The sequence below is a fragment of the Botryllus schlosseri genome, chromosome 10 (assembly GCF_051294905.1).
Source record: "Botryllus schlosseri isolate E-star chromosome 10, Bs_hap1, whole genome shotgun sequence".
Classification (NCBI taxonomy): Eukaryota; Metazoa; Chordata; class Ascidiacea; order Stolidobranchia; family Styelidae; genus Botryllus; species Botryllus schlosseri.
This window is the reverse complement of record NC_137245.1, coordinates 9,093,443-9,117,428: the sequence shown is the minus strand read 5'-3', so window position 1 is coordinate 9,117,428 and position 23,986 is coordinate 9,093,443. Positions and strand designations below refer to the sequence as shown.

General features: G+C 40.9%; 1 protein-coding gene across 3 annotated transcripts; it reads left to right on the top strand.

Moving 5' to 3' along the window:
• Window positions 1–6,003: 6,003 nt before the first annotated feature.
• On the top strand, window positions 6,004–23,220 carry LOC145448445 (uncharacterized). 3 transcript variants are annotated; one of them, XM_080326829.1, is made up of 16 exons: window positions 6,004–6,150; window positions 6,603–6,689; window positions 6,750–6,844; window positions 8,310–8,415; window positions 9,894–10,013; window positions 10,566–10,649; window positions 11,340–11,393; window positions 12,536–12,664; window positions 13,102–13,266; window positions 15,467–15,582; window positions 16,437–16,554; window positions 19,490–19,630; window positions 19,774–19,893; window positions 20,081–20,142; window positions 21,319–21,541; window positions 22,960–23,220. In XM_080326829.1, exons 1-16 carry the CDS (start codon window positions 6,102–6,104, stop codon window positions 23,052–23,054), a joined length of 1,764 nt encoding a protein of 587 aa, XP_080182955.1. In that variant the 5' UTR covers window positions 6,004–6,101; the 3' UTR covers window positions 23,055–23,220. The 3 variants fall into 3 exon arrangements, with proteins under 3 accessions (XP_080182955.1, XP_080182954.1, XP_080182956.1); XM_080326828.1 differs by having other exon boundaries at window positions 10,563–10,649; XM_080326830.1 differs by lacking the exon at window positions 11,340–11,393 and having other exon boundaries at window positions 10,563–10,649.
• The last annotated feature ends 766 nt before the right edge of the window (window positions 23,221–23,986 follow it).

Genomic DNA, 23,986 nt, shown 5'->3' with positions numbered 1-23,986 from the left:
GGGACTATCATATCATTTGATTGCCCCAGTTGATACATTTGGCGCCGTTTGAAATGTCAATATGTACTTCAGCTTTGTGGCATTATGTGGTCAATAATATAAGCTATCACTTCACTGAAATGTAGTGCTGGAATCAGCAATATGAAGTCACGTGACGTCATGAGGTTCACGTTCGCGTTCACACAATACCTTTCAAAAAGGTTCGCGTTCACACGAACCTGAACCTTACAGAGGCTCACACCATCCCTATTAGCCAGGGAGTTTCTCATTCATAACTAGAAATCCCGTCCTTTCTAAATGCCAATTCACTAATTCGTATTATCGATGCAGCGTACTACAAATTAGCGAGAATCATTTGTATGCGAAATGGGTCATCGATATCTCATGTGCATGTGCAGTGTGCACTATCGTCGGTGGTTTGATTTAGCACGTCCACATGCAGGCCTGCTACCGTCCGCAAAAACACTTTCACCAAACAGTAACAATCTCCGAGTGTAATATTGTTTGTGTTCATGTATCTTTTTGATTAAAGCTTATGCCCGCGTCTGAACAAATTGTGCTTGTTGCCATTGCCGTATTTTGGTATGACTAGCGCACCCTGTAATTGTAATTATTGCAGGTTTGCGGCATGTCTGCAATTTCGTTATCAGCGCAATCTTGCCGGCCGATTGTACAGTCCGATAAATTTGATCACTACTATATATTTCGCACATCGTACTGATACTGATTTCATGTACAAATTTGACCTCATCGCTAGAAACGTAGATTTCATCGCTTGCTCTGAGAAACACCATCTCATATCGCGATTTGACGAAAAAATAATCGTTCACCTTCTACAAATTAAAGTGAATTAATTGCATCGATGAGGGCCGCAAGCCGCGTTTAAAATATTTTGTGAACCATTTTTGTGATAAATATTCGCGGAGCGCAAAGTTTAACAGTGCTTTATTGTGTGTGCCTGCTTGTTGGAATTTATTCCAGTGCCCATAATATCAATCCAATTATGCTTTGCGGACGCAAATCGGAAAATGCAGCAATGCAGTCAAAATCGATGTTTCAATCAGCAATCAATTGTCGCGATGCGAGCTACTCAATACTAAGTAAAAACCCTTTGTGTTGGCGGTAAGAGATAATTAATGATTGGCCGCGCGCGTTTGTAATCATAATTCTTGTCCGTCTTTCGTTTTCCAGAATTGTCGCGCCGTGTTACTGCTCACAGTGCTCAGTGCTCAGCCCAGCGACGAATGCGAGCGCGCGACCTAATTTCGCAATCATCTCAGCGGGAGATCGCGTCACGCTAAATTGTGCATCGTGCACAGACGAATCTCGCAAATTGGTAGCGGTCCCGCCTAACACTGATAATACGACTGGTTGAATTGCAACAGAATATTAGCGTCATAATGATCATTTCAAAAAGACGTGGTTTTGCGTTTCAAAAGGAGGGGGTTTCGACACCCCCTGGCTACGCGCCAGCCGCCACCCCATGCAAAAATAAAAGTCGGCGCCTATGGTCTGTGGCAGTGGTCGGGAACCTTTTTTATTCGAAGAGCCATATTGACCCTATTTTTCCATCTAAACTCCCAAAGAGCCATACATCCCAATCAACTGGTACGTCACAATTGAAAATTCGTGACGTAATGGTAGCACTACATGAATTCACTACTGTAAAAACTGGTATTTATTGTTCAAAAGTAAAGGTCGAAACAAGAGGTTTAGAACAGACGGGCCATGCCTTACCATAGATAACAAAATTATTCGTAAGTAGCTTAGAATTTATTATAACCGATATTGATAGAATGTGACTGTCACAGTGTTTCCGAAAATCTAAATACTTATCGACTTCTCACTTCTCAAAGTATTCGGTGGTAACGGTAACATAACGTTGCGCTATTCGCCTACATTTTATCGCCGGTACTATACAGAGCTATGTACCAATATAGAACGTTTTTAGATATATATGCCAATCAAAACGTGGATAGCTATGACGTTATTTGTCATTCGAGTTTGTAATTGTCACATCCACAACAGTTCATTTCGCGTCGCAGATCAGGAACACACTGCGTATTTGAAAACTGCGTTTTGAAATGGGCGTCGCCCTGTCTGCTATGCTCTTTGATTAATCAACGAATCGCACACAATTCAAGATTTCGAGTCGGGTACATGGAATTCGCGAGTGATATTGGCCGCTGGCGTGACAGTAACTTAAAATTTGATGATTTTGAAAAGAGGGGGTTCGAGCCCCTAAGCCTGATGACGACATTGTCTTTACCTTTTAAAGATATGTTTTTAATGCCAAGAGAAAATATATTCTGGCCGTGATGAAAATTTACCAACAAGGCGCTCCAATATTGATCAATTCAGTACAAAAATAGATATTTGGCAAAGAGCCATATCTTATACCCAAAAGAGCCATATATGGCTCGCGAGCCATAGGTTCCCGACCACTGGTCTGTGGTAATCATGATTTTTGTCAACTACAATGGTCATTTACACCAGGCTGATATTTATTATTTTTGATTCTGTAACCGCCGACTTGTAGCACGGCACTCTTCTATAGAAGGCTTTTGGGCTTTTGTAAGGCACCGCTTTTGTAAGGCACCGCTTATGCCAGGGGCGCCAACTCAAAACGGGTCGCAGGCCACTTTTCAAATTTCGTATATAGAGGACGCGGGACAGTTGAACAACGACGCTATCTCGTCACCTACTCAACCCTAATGAACTGATATCTTGGTAAATCAGGGTTAGCGGGCTTATCGATCGCCTTGAAATCTTAATTAGGGATTGTACTGTGTGTTGATTGATCAGAGAGAAGCAGACATGGCGGCGCCTGTATGACAAAGTTATTCTGAAATCCACATTGTCTTCGCCATTATCGGCGATAAATGGCGATTTATTCCGTGTATATGTGGATAAATGGGCGAATAATGTTTCGATTCAGCAATCCGGCCCGCCAAGTATTTAATTTTCCTATATCCGGCCCGCCAACTGGAGAAGTTGCCCGCCCCTGCTATACAGTATACATATACATTATTATGGTATTAGAAATATAGAAAATTCGGTATCCTCAAAATGTACATTACCGAAAGTACTTGACGTGAACTAAATGCTTGTTGATTTTGCACGTTTCATCAAGCCGCGGCACGAGATTTGATGATGCAATACGCATTCCCGATGCCAATTTATTGTTTCAATTCGAATTGAGTACAGTTATCGCAGAACATCCGACTCTGCAAATGAATGACTGGGGAAAAGATCACATAGGGCTTTCAATACAGTCTATAGAACAGCGGACGGGAACCTTTTTCGTCGGAAGAGCCATATTGGCCCAATATTTTCCATTTTAACTCCCAAAGAGCCGTACATGTCAATACATTGTTACGTCACAATTGAAAATTCGTGACGTCATGATAGCACTAATTCGAACTCACTATTAGTCGGATTAGTTGTGTGCGCCATATTTTATCTGTAAAAACTCGTACTATTCATGTTGGTTAACTTATTTGAGCATGCGAAACTTGAGTTATATAGATCTTTTGAAAGTTACATCTTTTTAATTGTATTACAGTGAGAGCCATATAATATTCTTCGAAGCTTAAGACAACTAACATTTCCAACAGTGAAAGTGTGAATCTACTATTTACACGCTTTTTACAGTTAATGCGTCCCTTGGTATTGCATGGTATTACTGATGGCTTTGTAGTCTGGTTGATAATTGGTGAGGTTGAGCTTCATACAAAATTTGAGACTTTCGTCAGTTATACGAGATCGTAGGTTCATCTTGATCAGGGCTGTTCAACCTTTGCTATTCACGGTCGCATTTCGATTACATATATATAGCGTACGACAGTAATGGATCACATGGACGCTAAATATCAATGTTAAATTGGCTACTTGGGGCCTTCTCATCGCAGGCAGCCCTGGTGGTTTCTATGTCATTACAGTTTTCTTAGGAAATACCATGTACAAGAAAGATTTTAATTGTAAAAGCAGGACGCCGCAGCAGACTTCTTATACGCACTGAAATCGCGAATATAAGGGACATGAAAGTTACCGGAAATGGTCGTTAAGTCACGCCGGGCGCGGAAATTGTTCATCTTTATGAATGAATTTCGTCGATAATATTGGTAGTTGCACATATTTCTATCAAACATTTATCCTTTCTCATCCCGCCTGATCAGATTTTCCGGTGGAGCCGATGGAGGGGGTGTCTTCGAAAATTTTGGGCACGTAACTAATGATGATGCATATTCGGCTTGTTATGAATCACTTTGTTGCAAATATTTATATCTTGATCTCCCATCAGGATTTTCGGTATAGCCAAAATAAATATTGGAATCACCCAAACGTACAAGAAAAACCTTCATTAGTGAGACGCACACGATTGCAAATTGGTATTTCTTGACGAGGCGCATCATTTCCTCTCTCTGCGGTTCACATTCGTACAGCTCAGATTACAAGAACACTACTATATTTTTAAATGAATAAAATGAATTCACTCAAATTCAAGAGTACCGCGAAGAAAATATCTAAATTGACTTGGAATTGCTAAATTTGAATCTGGTTTCTACATGCATCTGGTCGTTAAATTATTTGAATGAATTCTGTCGATAATATAGGTCGTTCCATTTATTATTACTACTCTCCGCCCACATCATCAGAGTTAGTGGTACAGCTGGTCATGGAGGATGATGAGTTCGAAAATACAGGGAGCGTAATTGCACATCGTTAAGTCATGTTCATGTCCTACCGATAAGAGCACGGGGCTTTATAAACACCCCACATCCAGTGGTTTCCAACCTTTTATGGTCGCGACTCCATCTCCAATTTGAAAATGTACCGTCGCCCAGATCAAAATTTGACGAGCTGATTACTGAAATAAGTCAGCACCTTTGCCCAGACTTTCTCACGGGCTATTTTGGACGCTGATTACGTTCAACATATTCGCAAACCCCAGACTAAAGGCAAGCGACCCGCCGTTTTGAACCACTATCTTTGAATAAAGCATTTAAACGACCTTAACGATCTCTAGGAATATACCGTTCTCGTATAATTGCGATTGCAATTAGGCTTATTCCAGTAAATGAAGGTTTTTATATTTATATTTTATGGCAGTTTTTGCGAGGGTGGTAGTCTCCATATTAAAATCAATAAATGTGATAGTAAATCGCGCACAGCGCGAAGAAAAATATCATGCATCAGCATAAATATTCCCAAAACATATTGTTTTTATGCTGATTTACGAAAAAATTATGAGCCTACGTCAAAATTCCGGACATTTGGCATATTTTAGAAATTCCTCCCGGACGCTAGTTTCAACAGTGAAATTCCGGACGTATGGCAACCCTACCATATCTGGCTCGCGAGCCATAGGTTCCCGACCGCTGCTGTAGAAGTACAAATTACGCACAGTAGACCTATACCAAATAAAGGCTTATAAACGAGTCTAATATATATTCAAAATTATTCTGAATAGCGTACCAAACAAGTTTATTGCATTCAAAATTATTATCATGGTATACCCTTGTGAATCATTTTAAATATATTATACTTCATTGGGACACCGTATCGATAAAACCATAACCTTCGGTTATTATGGCGTAAGCAAGATCTAAACGCTACAAATTTTCGAGTTGTTCGTCCCATGTTTGTGTTGCGCGTTAGGGAACAAGGACACGGCCTTTGTCAGGTAAGCCTTTCGCTATGTTTACCGAATCCATCCATTTGTAGGCCTATCAAAATGTACAGCTGTCATGCCGCAATTACATCACCTGGTAAACATGAACGTGTAATGGCGAGATGATGATGCAAACTAAATACTTCTATCTCTAGCCGATAGAATGAGCCCTCGTGTCCAACAGCAATGTAATCGAGACCATTTCAGCGTGAAATACACATTCATGATAAACGCGTTGCTGCCATAAGATTAAATCATCACATTGGATTATTCACTGTGGATGCAGCTGGCATGTTCATACTCATTTGGGTATGCAGAATCGCATGCCTCCTACACGTGGTGTGGTGATGACGTGAGGGATATCGCATTATAAAAGTGGTGTTCACCCAAAAGGCAATTATTATTTCGACAAGGCTATACAGAAATCATGTGGGTTTTGCTAATCTCTCTCTGTGCGTTTACAGCACGAGCAGCTGGTAAGTTGGGAGACTCTGTCGTTATTTGATCGAATATGGACTTTAATATTTTGTCTGTGTCGTAGCAATGCGAAAGTCAACTGGAACATATTACCCATATTCAGTTTGCATTGATATTACATCACATCCCACATTTACTTATAGTGGGTATAACTCGTCGGCTCAAGGCTCTAATCGGTGTTGGGATCAGATCACAATGTATTTTCCAGTCACAAGTCATTTCGAACCACCGTAAGTTTGAGTCGAGTCATTTTAAAATTTGCCAAGTCAAGTCAAGAATCAAGTCATGCAAATTTCCGAAGTGATTCGAGTAAAGTCTAGTCTCCATCACTCCATCATAGGCCAAACACCTATATCCTTGTCAAATGAATTTCTGTGCCTATTCACCAGTCATTAAAAACCATTGTTATGCTTTGGTCTGCTTTCATACAAAACGATATCCTATTTTATAGATTATAGTTGCGGTTCTCACGCAAATTACGAGAGCTATCCACCATCACCGAATTCCTGCTTGCCGTACTACTATCAATGTGTGAATGGTAAGTCGTAACTGAAATTAATTCGAGATCTGTCGGCTTTTCAATGCTCGGTCATTTCAGGGGTTGAAGTAAAAAAATCTTGTGGAGATCAGCTAGTATATAATGAAGATTTGAAGGTGTGCGATTATACTCAAAATGTTATCGGATGTTCCACAGTAAGTGTCAAGTTTACCGTGAGTTACACTTTAGCCACATTTTTCGCTTGTGCCCGTCATGACTCTGGGAGCATAAGCAAAATGAAACTTGTAATGGCGAGACATTAATGACACTGAATATCGGTTGAATTGCCGCAGACATGTCAACATCTAATCTGCCAATGAATAATGTACGGTGCGAATTGTCTGATTACTGCGTTCAACCCTTTTTTGTCACTAACTCTTTAAAACAGTGGTTCTCAACCTTTTTGTCGTCGCGGACCCATTTGACCGTAACGGACCCCCGCGGATTCTCTCAAGTTTTAGTTCAAATCTCGCAAACATTTCAAATTCACCCTGATAGACCTTACTATGCTCCAACTTTTCTATTTCTTCCACAAACCCCAAGAAAAACAATTCCAAATAAAAACATGTTTGCACTAGTAAGCTATTGGCAATTAGGAAATTAAAATGAGTTTGCACAGTAGGATATTCCATCTCAGACGGCCATTCTCTTGATCTGAGTGCTGAAGTTTTAGTAGTTAGGAAGCAAAACTGCCTCGTGATTTTCCCATTTTAGAAAATTACAAATTAGGCTATCAATCATTTAGCGAATGTAGAGGTTTCGCGGACCCCCTGAAAATGATTCGCAGACCCCAGTTGAGAGGCACTGCCTTAAAACAACATTTGAGACATTAAGGTCCCGTAACGTTTTTGACAGGCCCAAGCACCGTTTGTTTGCAACTCTACTGATACCCTTGCTCACAGGGGTTCGGGGATCGCAGACGATGCACCTGATCATGTTTGAATGAATTTGAGATACCGGATATTGACCTGGATTCGGGCACGACGCTAAAATGGCTAAAAGGATATGCATGTGCAATGTGCATAATCTATATTGAAACCGGGATAAGGTTTACAAGATGATATCAACATGTTGATTAGATAATGTCATAATCGCTCCTATGATGTGTGATTCGAGCTGATCTGAGCTATCGCAATTGGAATTTATATGTCAAAAACAGAAAAAAGGACGCAACGATATCCACATTGTGCCTTCTACCTACCTCATAAGAATCTCACTTTGCCAGACGCGCATGTGGTGCGAGCCGATATAGCTACAAATCTACCTGAATCACCCGATACGGCCTTCATAGTGACAAGTCATCGCACCAAACGATACCTCCTTATTTTATGTATAATTATTGCCTGTGATAGGCTATATGTAGCCGATCAACGACTACGAATTCCAACGGTTAACTGGATAACCACGGAAAAACAAACTGAAGAGTAAAAAAATAACATGCCATGTTCACGAACTGCTGACTAAAACGGCCATCACATTCGTCCTGTCCTAATCACGGTCTCAGTGCCGAAAATAAGGACAAAGTTAGGAGCACAAGCCCAAAATAGTAAACAGATCTTCTAAATGAGGACGGTATGGCGACCCTGGTAATATGAAACCTTGTTATTCTCTTTCCGGCAGCTCACCGTTACTGATTGCAAGGACAGCAACGGAAATTCGATTGATGGACTGGGTTATACTTCAGCTGCTGATTGTTCGGATGGATACTATTACAAATGTGAAAATGGTAAGAGACTTACAAAGATGCGCATAGGACTGAGTTTGGTATTGAAGTTCTCCGATATTGCTGGCGTTTATTTTGAATGCGGATTGTAATGTACTACCGGAATTTCGTTTTAAAGCAGGACCAGACTCAACAATGGCGTGTACTTAATTGCTGTACATTTTAATAATATATTCATGGCAGAAATATAGTAAAACCTGAAGCTTTTCGAGCTGACACTCTTCAGGAGCAATCGTCAGCGAATGGAGAATTTAACAAACATGCATCTTGCTACATTGCATACAACCAATTATGACATCATTGAAACAAACTATACTATCTTCACTTTTATTCAGTGTGCATGCCTCCCCTTTACATCGCCTAGGGCCTAGGCCAAGGTGGGTTTCTGATTCCATAGACTACTACAAGTCGTGTCGACATCTTCCTGTCTTTTCATTGTATCGCATTTTTGTGGTGTGTTGAACTGATAAAATTGCTAATAAACCAATAATGATGATTTAACAATATGAACTACAGGCAGACCGCGAGCGCAGCTAGTGGCCAATTTTTAGATTGACGAAAAATTCCTTGTGCTGACACAAGCGTGGTCGGTGGATATTAATATAAGTCGATTCCAGTGCAGACAGATGGAAATGAGTGCGGGCTCTACCTAATATTGAGAATCTTTCATCGCGATATTTTTAGCGCAAGTTGCATTATCAGCCAAATGCTTGCCTATGGCAAAGTTCATAGCCATGGCCTGATTACGTTCTAGTAATCGCAGATCAGTTACGGCTGCATCTTCGATAGAGTCTAATGTGCGCGATCTAATACCGCTCGGAACAGGTTGTTTGATGCGTTGCTGCAAGCGATGAGTTGTTCTATTACCACGTACCGACAATCACAGTGGCACTTGAGACTATATTGCTTTGTTGAGAAGCAGGAAGAACATCTTTGCGCGTTGCAGGAAGTAATTGTTTGGTGGTAAACACAACATTGGTTTTTACGCTATCGTAACAGCGATTTACAGCAGAAATCAATTGTTTTTCAAAACGGGAAGAGATGGGGCCCAGCCACGGTAAATGTATAATGTATATTTACATTCTCCTCAGACCGTGTGTTCGTGTTTTGTGATTTGCTGGGATTGAAATTACTGAGTTTTCTGTCCACAGAACTCCTGATGATATGTTCGGGGTACCCGTTATCGATTAGAATTTTGCGGATATATTCTAGCTCCGTTGGCTTCCGGTAAACCGAAGCGAGAAAGATATATATCCCGTTTTTCCACTAGAACGTCTAAGAATGGTAACGAGTTAGCACGCTCTTTTTCCATCGATCTGCACTGGAATCGACTTATATTAAAATCCACCGACCGAGCTTGTGTCAGCAGAAGGAATTTTAGTCAATCTAAAAATGTACCTGATGGCCAGGTTCTATAAGTTTAAAAACCCTTGCTCCATACATGCAAATAAGACACTGCATTCAATCTATCACTTTTACAGGAATTCCTGTTAAGGATCAATGTGATCCTGGCGAATTATTTGATCCTGGGATGCAGAAGTGTCTTGCGTCACATTATACGCCAGATTGCACAGCTAAAAGCAGCGTTGACTCTGTGGAGGGTAAGTTTAATTGACGAGCAACGAGCATGGATAGTCCCTGGACTGGGTATCCACCGGATATTTTCATTTTGGCCGGATCTGTATAGGATCCGGATTCATTCTTTTGCTGAAAAGGCCGGACTCGAATCGGAGCCGGATTCGTACTTTTTCTGCTACGGCCAGAATACTAGAGAGTAATGTGCAGTATGGCCAGAGCCGGGATGGACATCGGTAGAATTCCTGTTGGCCGGAGCTGGATTGGAGCTGTATCCGAAAAAAGTATGAACCATGCTCTTGCTCAATAATCCGGCCAATATCCACCATGGCTAAATGGTTAAACCTGACTAAATCCAAACCAAAACCTGGCTAAATCCTGCACACTATATACTCTCTTAGTTCTAGTACTCCGGCGTTATCAGAAAATTTCGATTCCGGTTCCGATCCGGATCAGGCCATGGACTGTCCATGCCCTGTTCCATGCCGCACCATATCGATCCGATTATATATGAACGGAAATATCGTCATGTATAAATCATATAATTTATCAACTAAAACGGTACCATTGCACAGAAGATGATTCCGCGCCGGTCATTCCACCAACCACTCCTGCAGCACCAGACACGACTGCTGACGTTATTGTTCCGGGCACTACAGCAGGTACATTGTAAATCCAAATAGTAGTGTTTTATTCCTTTTAAGGCGGTCAACGTTTAACACCATGTATCGTGAAATACTAATCCACCCTCGTAAATATTGGAAATATTTTACACTCAGTGGTGGGGGTCGAATATTTTGTCAGTCGACTCTATAGCCAAAATCATATTTTTTGGCCCGTTCTGTTACAAAAACGCTCACCAGTAATGCTAATCACGGTTCGCTGATCGTATAACCTTTCGTGAGACGGTCCTATAGAGCCGGCTCGAACCGGATGAATTCGGCCACTGCAACTGATTACTACACTCGAATTTCCAGTATAGTAGTACCAGCAGCAGCAGCACTGAAAATTGCAAATCGATCTACACTTTATTCAGAATGGGATTTAGACATAACACAACCTATTTAGATTTGGAATTATACTACTTGAATCGCAAATACGACACTGGACTGTTCATTTCTAAATATATTACATCCGCTAATCTCTGCCAAACTAGTTGCGTGCAATTGTAGCCTACCAGTTATGTTGGGTTATTATTAACTGCGTTACTTCGTCAATTGCTCATAATGACTTCCATTAATCAGTGTTTTGAACAGAATACCGTCTACTATTACTATGTAGACATGTCTTGCTCAGCATGAAAATGTAAAATACATTGATCCCGTAACCTCGACTGAGCCTGCTGTTTTCAGGAACCACTCTTAGCGTGCCAGACAGCGGAGACAGCGACGACGATCTCATAACCGGTAAGAAACAACCATGAGTTTTAAACCGAACAAAAAAAAAACACGAAACAATCGAATTCATCATATGATTGCACCCATATTCAGTCGTCCTTTCAGCCTGAGTCCAGTAGCCTATATGTACCTATACATAGAATAATGTTATTTACGAATTCAAATGCCAGTGCCAACGTCTGTCCAATAATTCTTCGACTAGTCAAAATCACAAAGACAGTGATATTTTCCCAAAACTTCAGGAATACATAAGGTTTGGACTTTTACATGGCTAAATAGACAAATACCGAGATTGGAATAAATACTATTTAATACTCTAGTTTGCCGTACCACGACCTGACGCATGCCTTCTTTTGTACATCGCCTAGGCCAGGTGGGTGTTTGACTTCGAAGACAACTCCAAGTCATTTCGACACCATTCTGTCTTTCCCTGTATTGCAGTCTTGTGGTGTATTGAAATGATAAAATTTTCAGCAATGTATTGAAATTATTGAAATTGAAATTGGAACCAATGTGAGATAGGCAGGCATTAATAAAATAGTTCATTTTGTCTGAAAGGGTGAGCACTGGAATAAATGCTCATTGCAAAACCTCAAGTATAGAATACCGTTGTGTCCATAAAATGCCGCGAAACCTAATTTGACAAAATTGTTCGAAATTGCGCGCTCTTAACTCAGACAAGAGGCGCACGAGTCATTATATGCATTCACAATATGCAAGTGGTGTCAGATGCTATAATCTTTCTGGTGGATGTGTAATCGGGTAGGCTACGTCAAGTATAGCGAGATCCGGCACATATAGCCTCTCGTTTTTACCGTGCTGCGTATCACTGTGTATTGTTCAGTGCTCACCCTGAAAAATCCCGGGACGACATGAATATCATCAGATATAAGGATTTTCATACGCCTTCATACTTGTGATTATTACGCCGCAAATATAATCGTCTTTCAGTACCTAATAATGTGAGTTGGATTCTCCCTATTAGATGATGCTTGTCCCTGCTGAAAGACGGTCGAAAACCTCAAGATCGAAGAAAAAATAATATATATATATACGTCAAAATATTGGTTGTTGTGATATTTTCCCTTTACTATATGTAACGCGTGAATATGATGTGATCGTGAAAAATAATTTCAATCAATGTTTAAAAGGCGGCGGAGATAAACCGAATACAACAACAACGGATACAGCAACAGGAGCAGCAACAACAACAACAATAGCAACTGATGATATTGCTACAACCGCCATCACAACGTCAACTACCGGACTGAGTGACCAAAGTGAGACCCGAGTTCTATATTAAAATGTATTGGTATACTATCGATTGAATATAGCTTCCAATACAACATCCAATGTAGTAGAATATTTATATATACGCATAGAGACACGCCTATAAGGGGCTTAGCCTATGACTATGGTGCGTATAACAAATGAGGCATCAATCCCGGCCACAGTACAATGTTTAAGAAAGATGAATTGTTCGGACGCATTTTTTAATATTTCGAACTGTGTTGCATCGTAACGCTATCATCGATCGTGTGGATAAGATATATGTTCTGCGGGGACAATTGAGACCAAGTCCTTTTTTTGAAATTATATGAAAAGACCTTGAAAGATTTTTCTCAATCTATACTTACTCAGCTTCGGTGCCTTCGATGTATTAACTGAAGTATAAAGCTAAACTGATTATAATAGCGAATCACATCATGAATTGCAGTTGTCGGTAAGAATTACGTTGGATTCGTTGTTGACGACACCGGTTCCATGTCCGTGGAGATCTCAGCAGTAACTGAGTGGATTCAAGAATGTGTGACCGGCACGAGCGAGTCATGCGGCGATGCTCCAACTGGAGGCTGGCTCGTGGTTTCCTACAATGATCCAGGTAAGGCAATTGTCACCCATTAACTAACGTAGAACTTGTGCTCTGTATAGGCCTATCTGAAGACGCGGATTTCAAGACCAAGAATGCATTTGTACGTAGTCGGATCCTTTTATGTCTGCTATATTGTGTCAGTGTGGACATGTGTATAGTTGGCATGTCAATGTGTTTTCCAGTTTTATGTTGGCGCAATCTTGTCGCCGTATTAATATTACTCACCAATTATACTCGACTAAGGGTATGGTGCAGAATAATTATCTCCGAGTTCCACAGCACCAATTCAACTAAAGGTGTGGAAAATTGTCAGAATGTTGGATCATGGGTTATGGCCAGGCCTGTTTATTTTTGGATATTGGGTTTTATTTTTGGAGATTCTCCAAAAATAAGATTTGAAAACATCCAAAAATAAGCTTTTTTGGTTGATTTTTTCAAGTTTTTTAGTGAAATAAACGAGTCAGAGCAGTGTAAATACTGCTGAAACAACCAGGAAACTCACAAAAACACACGCCAAAACTAGGCTATATCCACTCACTGGAAGGACCAGAGCCGTGGCGACAAGGGTTGAAGAGGCGGCATGGTATGAAATCGTACGAGTGTGGTGCGGGCTGCACCACTGGACCCTGTGGCGCAGGCCGAATACCACCACCTCTACAGCAATCACTTCGTCCACACGATGATGGGAGTGAATGCTGGTTACCTCAGACAGCAACAGGACTTGATCCAGGAGATGAAAAGTACGTACCCCAAGTTTGTTGACAGCTGTTGGTTGTCAATTTAGAAGATGACCACTTGGTTAACTAGACACCGTACCCAACTCCTCGGAGTTATAAACGAGAATAGTCCGGCCTGTGCACCTTAGCCGCAGTGGTGGATCCAACTGATCGTCTTCGATCGTATGGCCACGGAACTGAGCACCACCGTCACGAAGCTTCAGGGACTTGCTCATCTGATTGTGGAGCAGCAAGAGAAGCTCCATCGCCTGGTCGAACGCCTTCAAGCTCAGTGCCCAGCTGAGGACTGGGACAATGACACCCACGGCAAGGAAGGTTTTCTGGTTAGACGGTGCTGGGCTATCAAGTTCACTGAGGCACGCAACTTCGTGGAGGATCAGGGGTGTGCACTGTGCAGTCCTTAACGTTCTCGATAATATCGACGAAGAGGAGAAGCAGTCCACGTTCGAGGCAGCAGGGAGGATTTATTGCAGGGCTCATCGACGGCATAAAGAAAATTGAAGTTGCCGACAATGAAAGGGTCCTGCCCTGTGGTGCAGCCTTGTAGGCAGGACAGAACAAACACTTCTTGCTCTTTTAGATTCTAATATTATCAACAAGAGTGATACATATATATATTATATATGCTACTTTATTTGCAGCTCAGTGAATTGATCGACAAACACCGGGGTGGGCACCTGAGTAGATACAGAATATCAAAGACCAATTCCAATCCATATCTCTCCGATTCAAAATGGACGTCACTTTCAAGCGCTTGTCAGGAGCAAAGGTTTGGAAGATTGAAGAGCTTGAAACCATCCGACAGTTCTTTGGACCCATATGGTTTGATATTTCCCACAACTGCGACGGTCGAAGCTGATTTCTCGAAAATCAACTAGGAGAAGGGTCTCTACCAGGCGTCACTGACTGCTTTTTATTTGGAAGCCATTCTTCAGGCCAAAGACTTTGTGAAGAAAGTATTGGAAAGTTAGATCAAGATCACTGATGATGTCGATGTGTTGAAGGACATGAATACATGATAATAACATACTTTCGGTGAAGTTTTCTAGTAGTATTAGGGCTTAAAAACACCTTCAATTCTTATTTTTGGAGATTCTCCAAAACTAAAATTTGAAAACATCCAAAACTAAGCTATTTTTGTTATTTTTGGAGAAATCCAAAAATAAACAGGCCTGGTTATGGCACATTGATGTCGCGGGTAATAACCTTTTGTTTGCGATTTCAAAACCACCAATCTAGCGAAATTACCTAGTGGTTATCATCATTCCAATCATAAAGTCAATGAATATATATCATTTACCCAATGTATGCTTCTCCAAATTTAGAAACATGCAAAACATACATAAGTCGCTGAAATATCAAGATCCACAAACATCCTAGTGTAGGGTACACAGGGTAAACAAGTTTAATTCCGCAAATTCCTGTATTACATATCAAAGCTCCATACACTGAGATCGTCTTCCGACTTGCAGGTAGCGGCACAGTGGTTGGCCCAACTTTGGACACTCAGACTATAATCGACGAACTCGAAACGTATTACGCTCATGGAGGAGGCGATTGTCCAGAGATGGCGATGGATGGTATATCAGTAAGTTTCAATCATGTATATATCCAATCCAGCAATAATCCATGCCCATATTCTTTGAAATTTTTCCAATAAGTCAGATCGCTGATACACCAGCTGCATTTTAACAGTGACCGGTTGCAAGATTTAGGTCCGACATATAACTCTGACATCTACTACTAACTTTGTTTGTTTACCGTTTCAACATAGCAGTATGACTGAAATTTTCAAATGAATCATTCAAACATATTGCAACGATACAGAGTTATTTGTTACTGGGAGTAGAAGTATAGTTATCAAAGTATATTAGGTTTAGCTGGCTGACTACTTAACCTGGAATCCTGTATCCTGGTGAGATCTTCTTAAGACGCCAATATTACACAAAACATACGAATATATTTCAGACGTTGATACAAGTAGGTTTAGCAAAAGAGTCTACTGATTCTCTCGAATCGGGGGTTTTATACTAAAGGCAAATCAGTCGAGGACAGGATGTCTCTCGGCTACGAGATATACATTTCATGGTTGGACGATAAAAGGGATCGCCTGCACTGACTCTTCATTTGAAAAGGAAACTTAATTTGTTGAATTAAGTGTAAAAGTCAATTACACAACCATGAAACCACAACATTAATTTAGGATGTTGAGTTCATTAAGAAAACGGAAAGGGTCATATATCAGGTATCTCCAATATGTAGTAAATCAAATTACGCCTATTAGACATGAGAAATACATCAAATTTAGATTGTATTTAAAATCCGGACATTCCGGAGTAGGACTTCGATTTGACGATAAAATCCGCTCGTTCGTCGCTCAGATAGCTCGATTTTGCTTAAGTTATTGCTGAAGCTAATTCGCGTAACTCGCTGTGTTTGCAGAAATTAGCCAGCAGCGTGCCGGATGAAAATGCTGATTGCAAGATCTACATATTTACTGATGCGACGCCGAAAGACAGCTACAGAGAGGATGATGTCACAGCTCTCTTACAAAGCAAAGGTATGATTTCTGTACGGCGCGAGTGGGTAAGGGCTTGGCACTTCTTCGATGGCAGTCAGAGATCGAAAAGTGTTCACCATGATCACCAATGAATGTTTTCCATGAACACGAACAAAATTTATAAACGTCAAAATATATTGTTTTTGCGTTTGGAGAGGGTAAGGGTTAAAGTTGGGTTTAGGGCATCCCAAGATTAGGGTTGGAGTATTAGGGTGGGGGAGGGGGATATTAGGGTAGGAGGAGGGTTAGGGGGATATTAGGGTTGGGGAGGGGGAGATTGGAAGTGGGGTAGGGTATCCCAAGATTAGGGTTGGGGGATATTATATTAGGGTTAGGGAAGGGGGATATTACGGTTGGGGAATATTGAGGTTGGGGGAAAGGGGGTTGGAGGTGGGTTAGGTTGAAAGTTGGGGTTAGATTACCCCTAACCGGGGTTTAACCCACCTCCAATCTTCCTTTCCCCCAACCCTAATATCCCCTCTCCTACAGCCCTAATATACCTCTTTCCCCAACCCTAATCTTGGGATACTCTAACCCAGAGGTCTCAAACACGCGGCCCGCCAAAGCATTTTGTGCGGCACGCGACGACAGTTTTGATTTTTATTAATTTGACAATCTATAAGTGTCACATATATCTTTTCAGGTTATAATGTGTAAATTCCCTCTAAAATTGCTCTGAAGGCCTGAAACTATTCATCAAACTTCACTATCGCATCAATTACAAACGCTACCATGCAGTGGAACATTCACTATTTCGCCACATTTTCACTTCATCATGATAAAACCTGACCCTTAGACGATTCGTGACTGAAATTTGTGAGTTGGAGCTGGACGAGACCTTTCTTAAAATTACTCGAACTCGGGCTGACTCGATGGAAAAATGAAAATGACTCAAGTGGACTCGGAGTGACTCGGAATGCCGTGAATTTGTTAGAACCATGGACGCAACTAATCGCGTGTCATGGGAATAAATAAATCAGAAGGTCGCAGTTTGGTATTTCGCTAACTAAGCAAGTAGTCATGGCAACCAATGGCAATCTATTAGTTACATCTTAGGTCGCTTAGTCGCTGAACCATGTTATTAAGGCCACTTCAAGGTACCGAGTACCGTAGTGGTACACTCCAACGATGGGTCGTTCGGCGTTCCGACATTTATATTACTAGGACGCATTTATTAATATATTGATGCTATATTTATATACTTTTCCGCTCCTATTTTCGAAGATATTTGACCATGAGATTAATAGCCTACTTATATCATGAGTATACCCGAATCCTGGATTGGAATTACACTACCCAACCCAAAAAGGTTGTGATATCAGATCAGTCTCTATTATCATTCTGTTAAATTCGAAATATCAAAAGTCGATCACTTTAATGATGACATCATACGTTTGTCCGCTCATCTTGTGTCTATATTTTATAATTAATATATATCAAGTACAACAAGAATTATATTCAAATAGTTATAAATGTGATGATTTTTTACCTGCCAGGGCTAAATTGATGCAACAGTGAATCACACTTTGACGATGTGTGTTTATTGTCAGCCTGCTGGATCGACTCACTTTCAATAGGACAATTCCATCTCGTCAAATAAGGCCTACTTGGAAAGACATATAATACCCCTATATATGCTGCGGCCCGCGGTGTCGTAAAAACTGGAAAACTGGCCCGCGAGGACATTTGAGTTTGAGACCTCTGCTCTAACCCCAACTTTGACCCTAACCGACCTCCAATCCCCCTTCCCCCCAACCCTAATATCCCCCTTCCCTAACACCCCCCAACCCTAATCTTGGGATACCTAACCGAAACTTTGACCCTAACCCACTTCCAATCTCCCTTTCCCCCCACCCTAATACCCCCCACCCCAGCCCTAATATCCGTCTCTCCAAAGGCACAAAAAAAAACAATTTATTTTGACGTTTATAAATTTTCGTTCGTGTTCATGGAAAACATTCATTGGTGATCATGGTGAACACTTTTCGATCTCTGACTGCCATCGAAGAAGTGCCAAGGGATTTTAATGTTCTGTAATAAAAAGTACTTAACATCATCGCATTGACTAAAACAGTGATATTCAGCCTACGCGTATCACTAGTGGTCCACGCGAAGTCGTTTTAGGCGGTACGTAGTAAACGCATTTCTTTTGAAGTGAAATTACAGTTTTCACAAATCGTTAACGTAAATTTTCCTAATGTAACAAATGTGTTCATCGTATACATAGTTAACTAATACTTTTTGCGTCATTCGATTCAGGTGCACCCCACATAGATCAGCTTGTCGAAAAGAAACATATTACATTTTGCCTCGTTAGAGTGTTTTATTAATAATAATAATTAATCAGGAGTGGATTAGCTCGCGTGTCGCATTTGTTTCTAAATTTCCAGGACGGCTCATTTGCTAAACTGCCTATGTTAATAATCCCATACACATTTGGAGTAAAATTTAATTTTAGGTAATTTGTTGGTACGCAACAAAATCATGGAACCTCATGGTGGTCCGCGGTAAGACAAAGGCCAAGAAGCACTTGATTGAAATCTCACGTATAACTATTTCAGCATTGTATTTCAAGTAATAATAATGGTTTCAAATGATACCATCTAAAACAGCCACCCAAACTGCCGAGAGTTATTTTGGTCTTTTCTATCAATGAGTTGAAGTATATAAAAATAGCAGCTCCCATTCAATTTCTGTTTGGCGAACTTTATAAACGAAAGCTTCATCACGACTCACCGATGTTTGTAGTCAATACCGAAGTTTTGCTTACTTGCGCTAATCACTCCAGCGGTTTATATTTTCACTTCTAATACAATATTCAGCTTCTTAGGCAACACTAGACCCATAGAATACTTACTTTTTCCCGGCCCTACAGCAACCTAATTCAACATTAGAACGTTAGATTATTGAGAGTAAAATCCACAAATTTCCACAGGGTGTAGATTGGTGCCTATCTTGACCGGATGCTGCGGAGAATGCCCTCCAGCATGCGAGTCAGTATCTCCGGAATATTGCGTTGATCACGTTACGGACACTACTACGTCGACCAGATCCAGAAAAAGCAGTTATTACACCGGTGAGAAATATGATCCCTACGGTCGATCCATTTGTATCATGATTAATGGAAGAACCAAACGTGTCTGAGAATATAGAAATTGCCACAATTTATAAACAACATTTCCGACGAAATCCTACCTAGTCAATTTATGAAAATTTCAGACTCGGCCAGCACCATTTTCTACGTTATGTCAGAGGAGACTGGAGGGAATATCTACGTATCTGATAAACCCAGCTCTCCGGATGAAATGCTGGATTTTCTCGAGGAAGAGATTACTCTAGGTTGGTCATGCGATTATATATGAAGTAGACACCGTTATGCGTGGACATCAAACTAAATTATCATCAGTTATTCATTTATAATGAAAAATTTCTGTACTCATGTGAATTGGAACCAAGTTTTCATAACGTCGGATGATTCTATATCAGTCGATTTTTGGGCTGTAGCCTCAAACCATTATTTCAACAGGTTTCTGTCCGACTACTACCATCGCGGGACCAAGTCCGTTTGGATATGAGTGCGAGGCAGATGTGAGTTATTAATGGCTGAATTGTTTATTATATAAAATACAATGGATCAAATTCAGATTTGGTCTCTTTTGTTTTAATAGCATCCGTTATCGCAGGGGCGGGCAACATACGACCCGCGAAGGGATTTTGTTCGGCCCGCGGACAGTTTTCCGTCGTATATGATAATGTGGCCCGCGGCCCCAGTATTCCGAGATTCCCCACTACTTGATTACATACATCAAATTTTAGTGACTGTATGTTATTATACACATGTATATGCGCAGCGAGCGAGGGTGGAGCTTACGCGTAAGTTCGTCGAAGCGAGAAAAGACTTTCATCGGCATTTAGGATGTACTCAACCCTAATGTCATTTGTCGTAATCATGGTGTTTGTCGACTACAATGGCCATTTACACCACGCCGATATTTCTTATTTTTGATTCCGTGACTGTCGACTTGTAGCACGGCACACTTCTAGGCTTTTGTAAGACACCGCTTATGCCAGGGGTCGCCAACTCAAAACGGGTCGCGGGATACTTTCAAATTTCGAGGCCGCGGGCCGCATGGATTCAATATCGAGATAAAATAGGCCACACAGTTGAACAACCACGCTATGTCGTCACCCACTAAACCCCAATGAATTGATATCTTGGTAAACTTGGGGTACCGGCTTATCGAACGCCTTGAAATCTTAATTAAAGATTGCACCGTGTGTTGATTCTTCAGAGAGAAGCAGACATGGCGGTGCCTGTATGACAATGTTGTTCTCAAATCCACATTGCCTTCGTCATTATTGGCGAGAAATGGCTTTGAAGTTACATTGCTGTCGTTAAAATACTTTCATTAAATACGATTTATTCCTTGTGTATGTGGATAAATGGGCGAATAATGTATCAATTCAGCAATCCGGCCCGCCCAGTACGTTAATTTTCCTATATCCGGCCCGCCGACTGGAGAAGTTGCCCGCCCCTGCCTTATCGTCTGCTAACATGAAGTCATTTCCAATCCGATTAATAGCTCTTTGCGATGATCATTATCGAAAATGCAGCGCCAGCAAAGGGCGATGGCTTTCTTATACCTTCTGGGATATTGATGAACATCCCATTACCGAAGTAACAAAACTATAGAGACGGGAAATTCGTCACAACGCATCCGGGCTATCTATATAAGGCCCATCCTAAAATATTGTATTCTTCAGTGTCAGGCAATGGGTATGTGTTGGGATAAAAGCGCAAGCAAGTGTTATTGCAATAATACTTGTGTCGACACTCCGATTCCCCACGGTTACTCATACTGCGACGGAGCTCAGCATGTTGAATGCGACGCCGCCGTAGCAGAAGAAATCGTGCCTGACTTGAGCGAATGCCAGAGCTATTTCCAATGCAATTATGGAGAGCTGTATCATGTGACCTGCGCAAACGGTATGACTCGCTGGACTGCAATGCATGCTCGTATAATGTATTGACACCGTATACTTTTGACGCGGTGGCAGCGTTATTCATTTTAATCGCCTTGTGCAAAACAGTTATGATACGCTGCACGTGTCACTCGACGCGTAAAGAATCAGGTCACCGTTATTAGAGGGGCTCATAGTTCCCGGCTCTGGTCCCATTAGTGCGGAGAGAGCTTCCAGGTAAAAAAAAAAGTTTGCGAACTTCGGTACATAATTGGATCAATTGTAATTTGTAATTGAGCTGAATGTAATAGTTATATTTTTTCATGTAATTCTAATTGTAATTGTAATTGAAGCAATTCTATTTTGTGTAATTGTAATTGTAATAGTAATTTGATGAAAATTTTGCTCAATTAAAATTTCAATTACATTGTTATGGAAACCTGACAATCACAACATAAAATAATCAATCAATCAATCAATCATTTATTCGTCACACCAGTGTAAATCTGGCACGGACCAGGATGAAGACGAGGGGCCGCAAGCCCTTAAGGCCTTAGTACACAGTCCGCACCTGTAATAATTTGCTTATTTACATCGATGTTCTATGCGTGCCGCGTTATAAGTAGCTAATTCAGCCGTGCTAAACTGTTTCCCATACTTCAGTAGCAACAGAAAAAACTTTGTGAATTACATTATAGGCTAAACCAGTGGGGTTCTCAAACTGAATTGTAACGAAGCACTTTTGCTTGTTCGGAGTTCTGAAGTGGATTTTGCCTATGCAATATTTAATCAAGTTGTTATGTTTTAGACTGCTTACTTTTTAGACTTTGGATTTCGAATAGTGGGAAGTAGCGGCATTTTCACTACAATCTATCCAAAACATTTACGTTAGCGTGTTCGGCCTTTATAACGCAATTTGATTAGTCGTTACACCATTAGTACTATAGTAGCAGACTGGTCCCAATACTTCAGCAATAGGTGTTTAGTGTCCACCATAAACCACCAATTGATATATTGTGCCGCCACAATGTTCAATGTTATAGAGACGCAAAAACGTTTCTAAAATATGGTTGTATACCAACAATTTTCATTGCTAGACCAGAGACGAGGCAGTAGTCGAATCCCAGAATCGTGCAATACCGCGGTGTCGAAATTTAGAAAAAATGGTCAATGCATCCGATGCTAACGTATCAGCTGATGCGCAAATAATCAGGTTAGCTAGGCCTACATGATCCTACAGTTTCCGCCTCTTGCCCGCTTAGCGGACAGAGGTCACCCATAGATGGACAACATAGGTTTTCCAACTTCGGTGCTGGCTATGCCACTAAATGATTGGCATGTTAAGCGCCACAACTTCCTCTGCACTCGGTAATGTCAGTTAATGTCACAAATTCGATGAATTTGACCGCGGAACGACTTGAAATTTATTCGTTATACTTTCAGGTACGATTTATAGCGATGCGTCTACGTCTCATTGCGACTATTCGGAAAACGTAGCACCACCTTGCGGGACTTACTCGGTTGTGATTTCACCGTAATGGAAGACCGCCGAGCCAGCAGATTTGTTTCTAATTTCGTCAGAATATATACTTTACGTCAGTGATCATTTGATTTGTAATCGCGTTAAATCTTCTACTCTTCATTCAATATTCATAAAGCATCATGATAATATTACATGGAATTAGACGAATAAACACCCTCTAACGTATAACGTTTGATCCTAGAACGCGAAATTCGGCGATTATCATCTTGTATTTTGTCGACATATACCAGACAGATGCAGTCTGCGGATGTGTACTGTTTCAGAAAAGGAGCGACCAGCAATTTACGATTGAACGGATGAAACTTAGCTGTTTTCAAGCTAAAACATATGCAACTTAGGAAATCGGCCACTATTTAGTATTTAGAATTCACCGATAAAAGTTGTCTACCATGAACTCTGTCTCATGTCTCCAAAGCTGAAATAGTCTGTTCAGAATAACGCGAAGCGCAAAGTCGGGCCTGAAAGTAGGTATAATAAAGGAACGTGGGGTGAGGTACATGGATGTGAGGCACTGACACCTTTAGAGTCAGATTTACAAATATATAAACCCAAAATGGCAGGGGTTGAAGGGGTAGCTAATTGTGATGGCGAATTGTGTCTTCTCATATTGCCACTCTTCACACGAAAGCTACATAGGCGCCAACTTTTATTTTCGTACGAGATGGCGATAAGTCTTATGACGTCACAATCAAGCCTTAATCGGTGACGTCATCGTCGTATTATAACGCACTTTACTACATGCCGCTGGTGTACCTACAGCATAACCACTCATGTGACGTTTTATTACCACTCATTAATATCAAAACATATACAGTCGAGTTATTGAATGGAATCTTAAAATGGTACGATCATTCAAAAGCGTTCAAATTTATTGGAATATAGATGGTTCCCGTTCAAAAGCAGAATTTATGTCACTGAGAAGTGAGA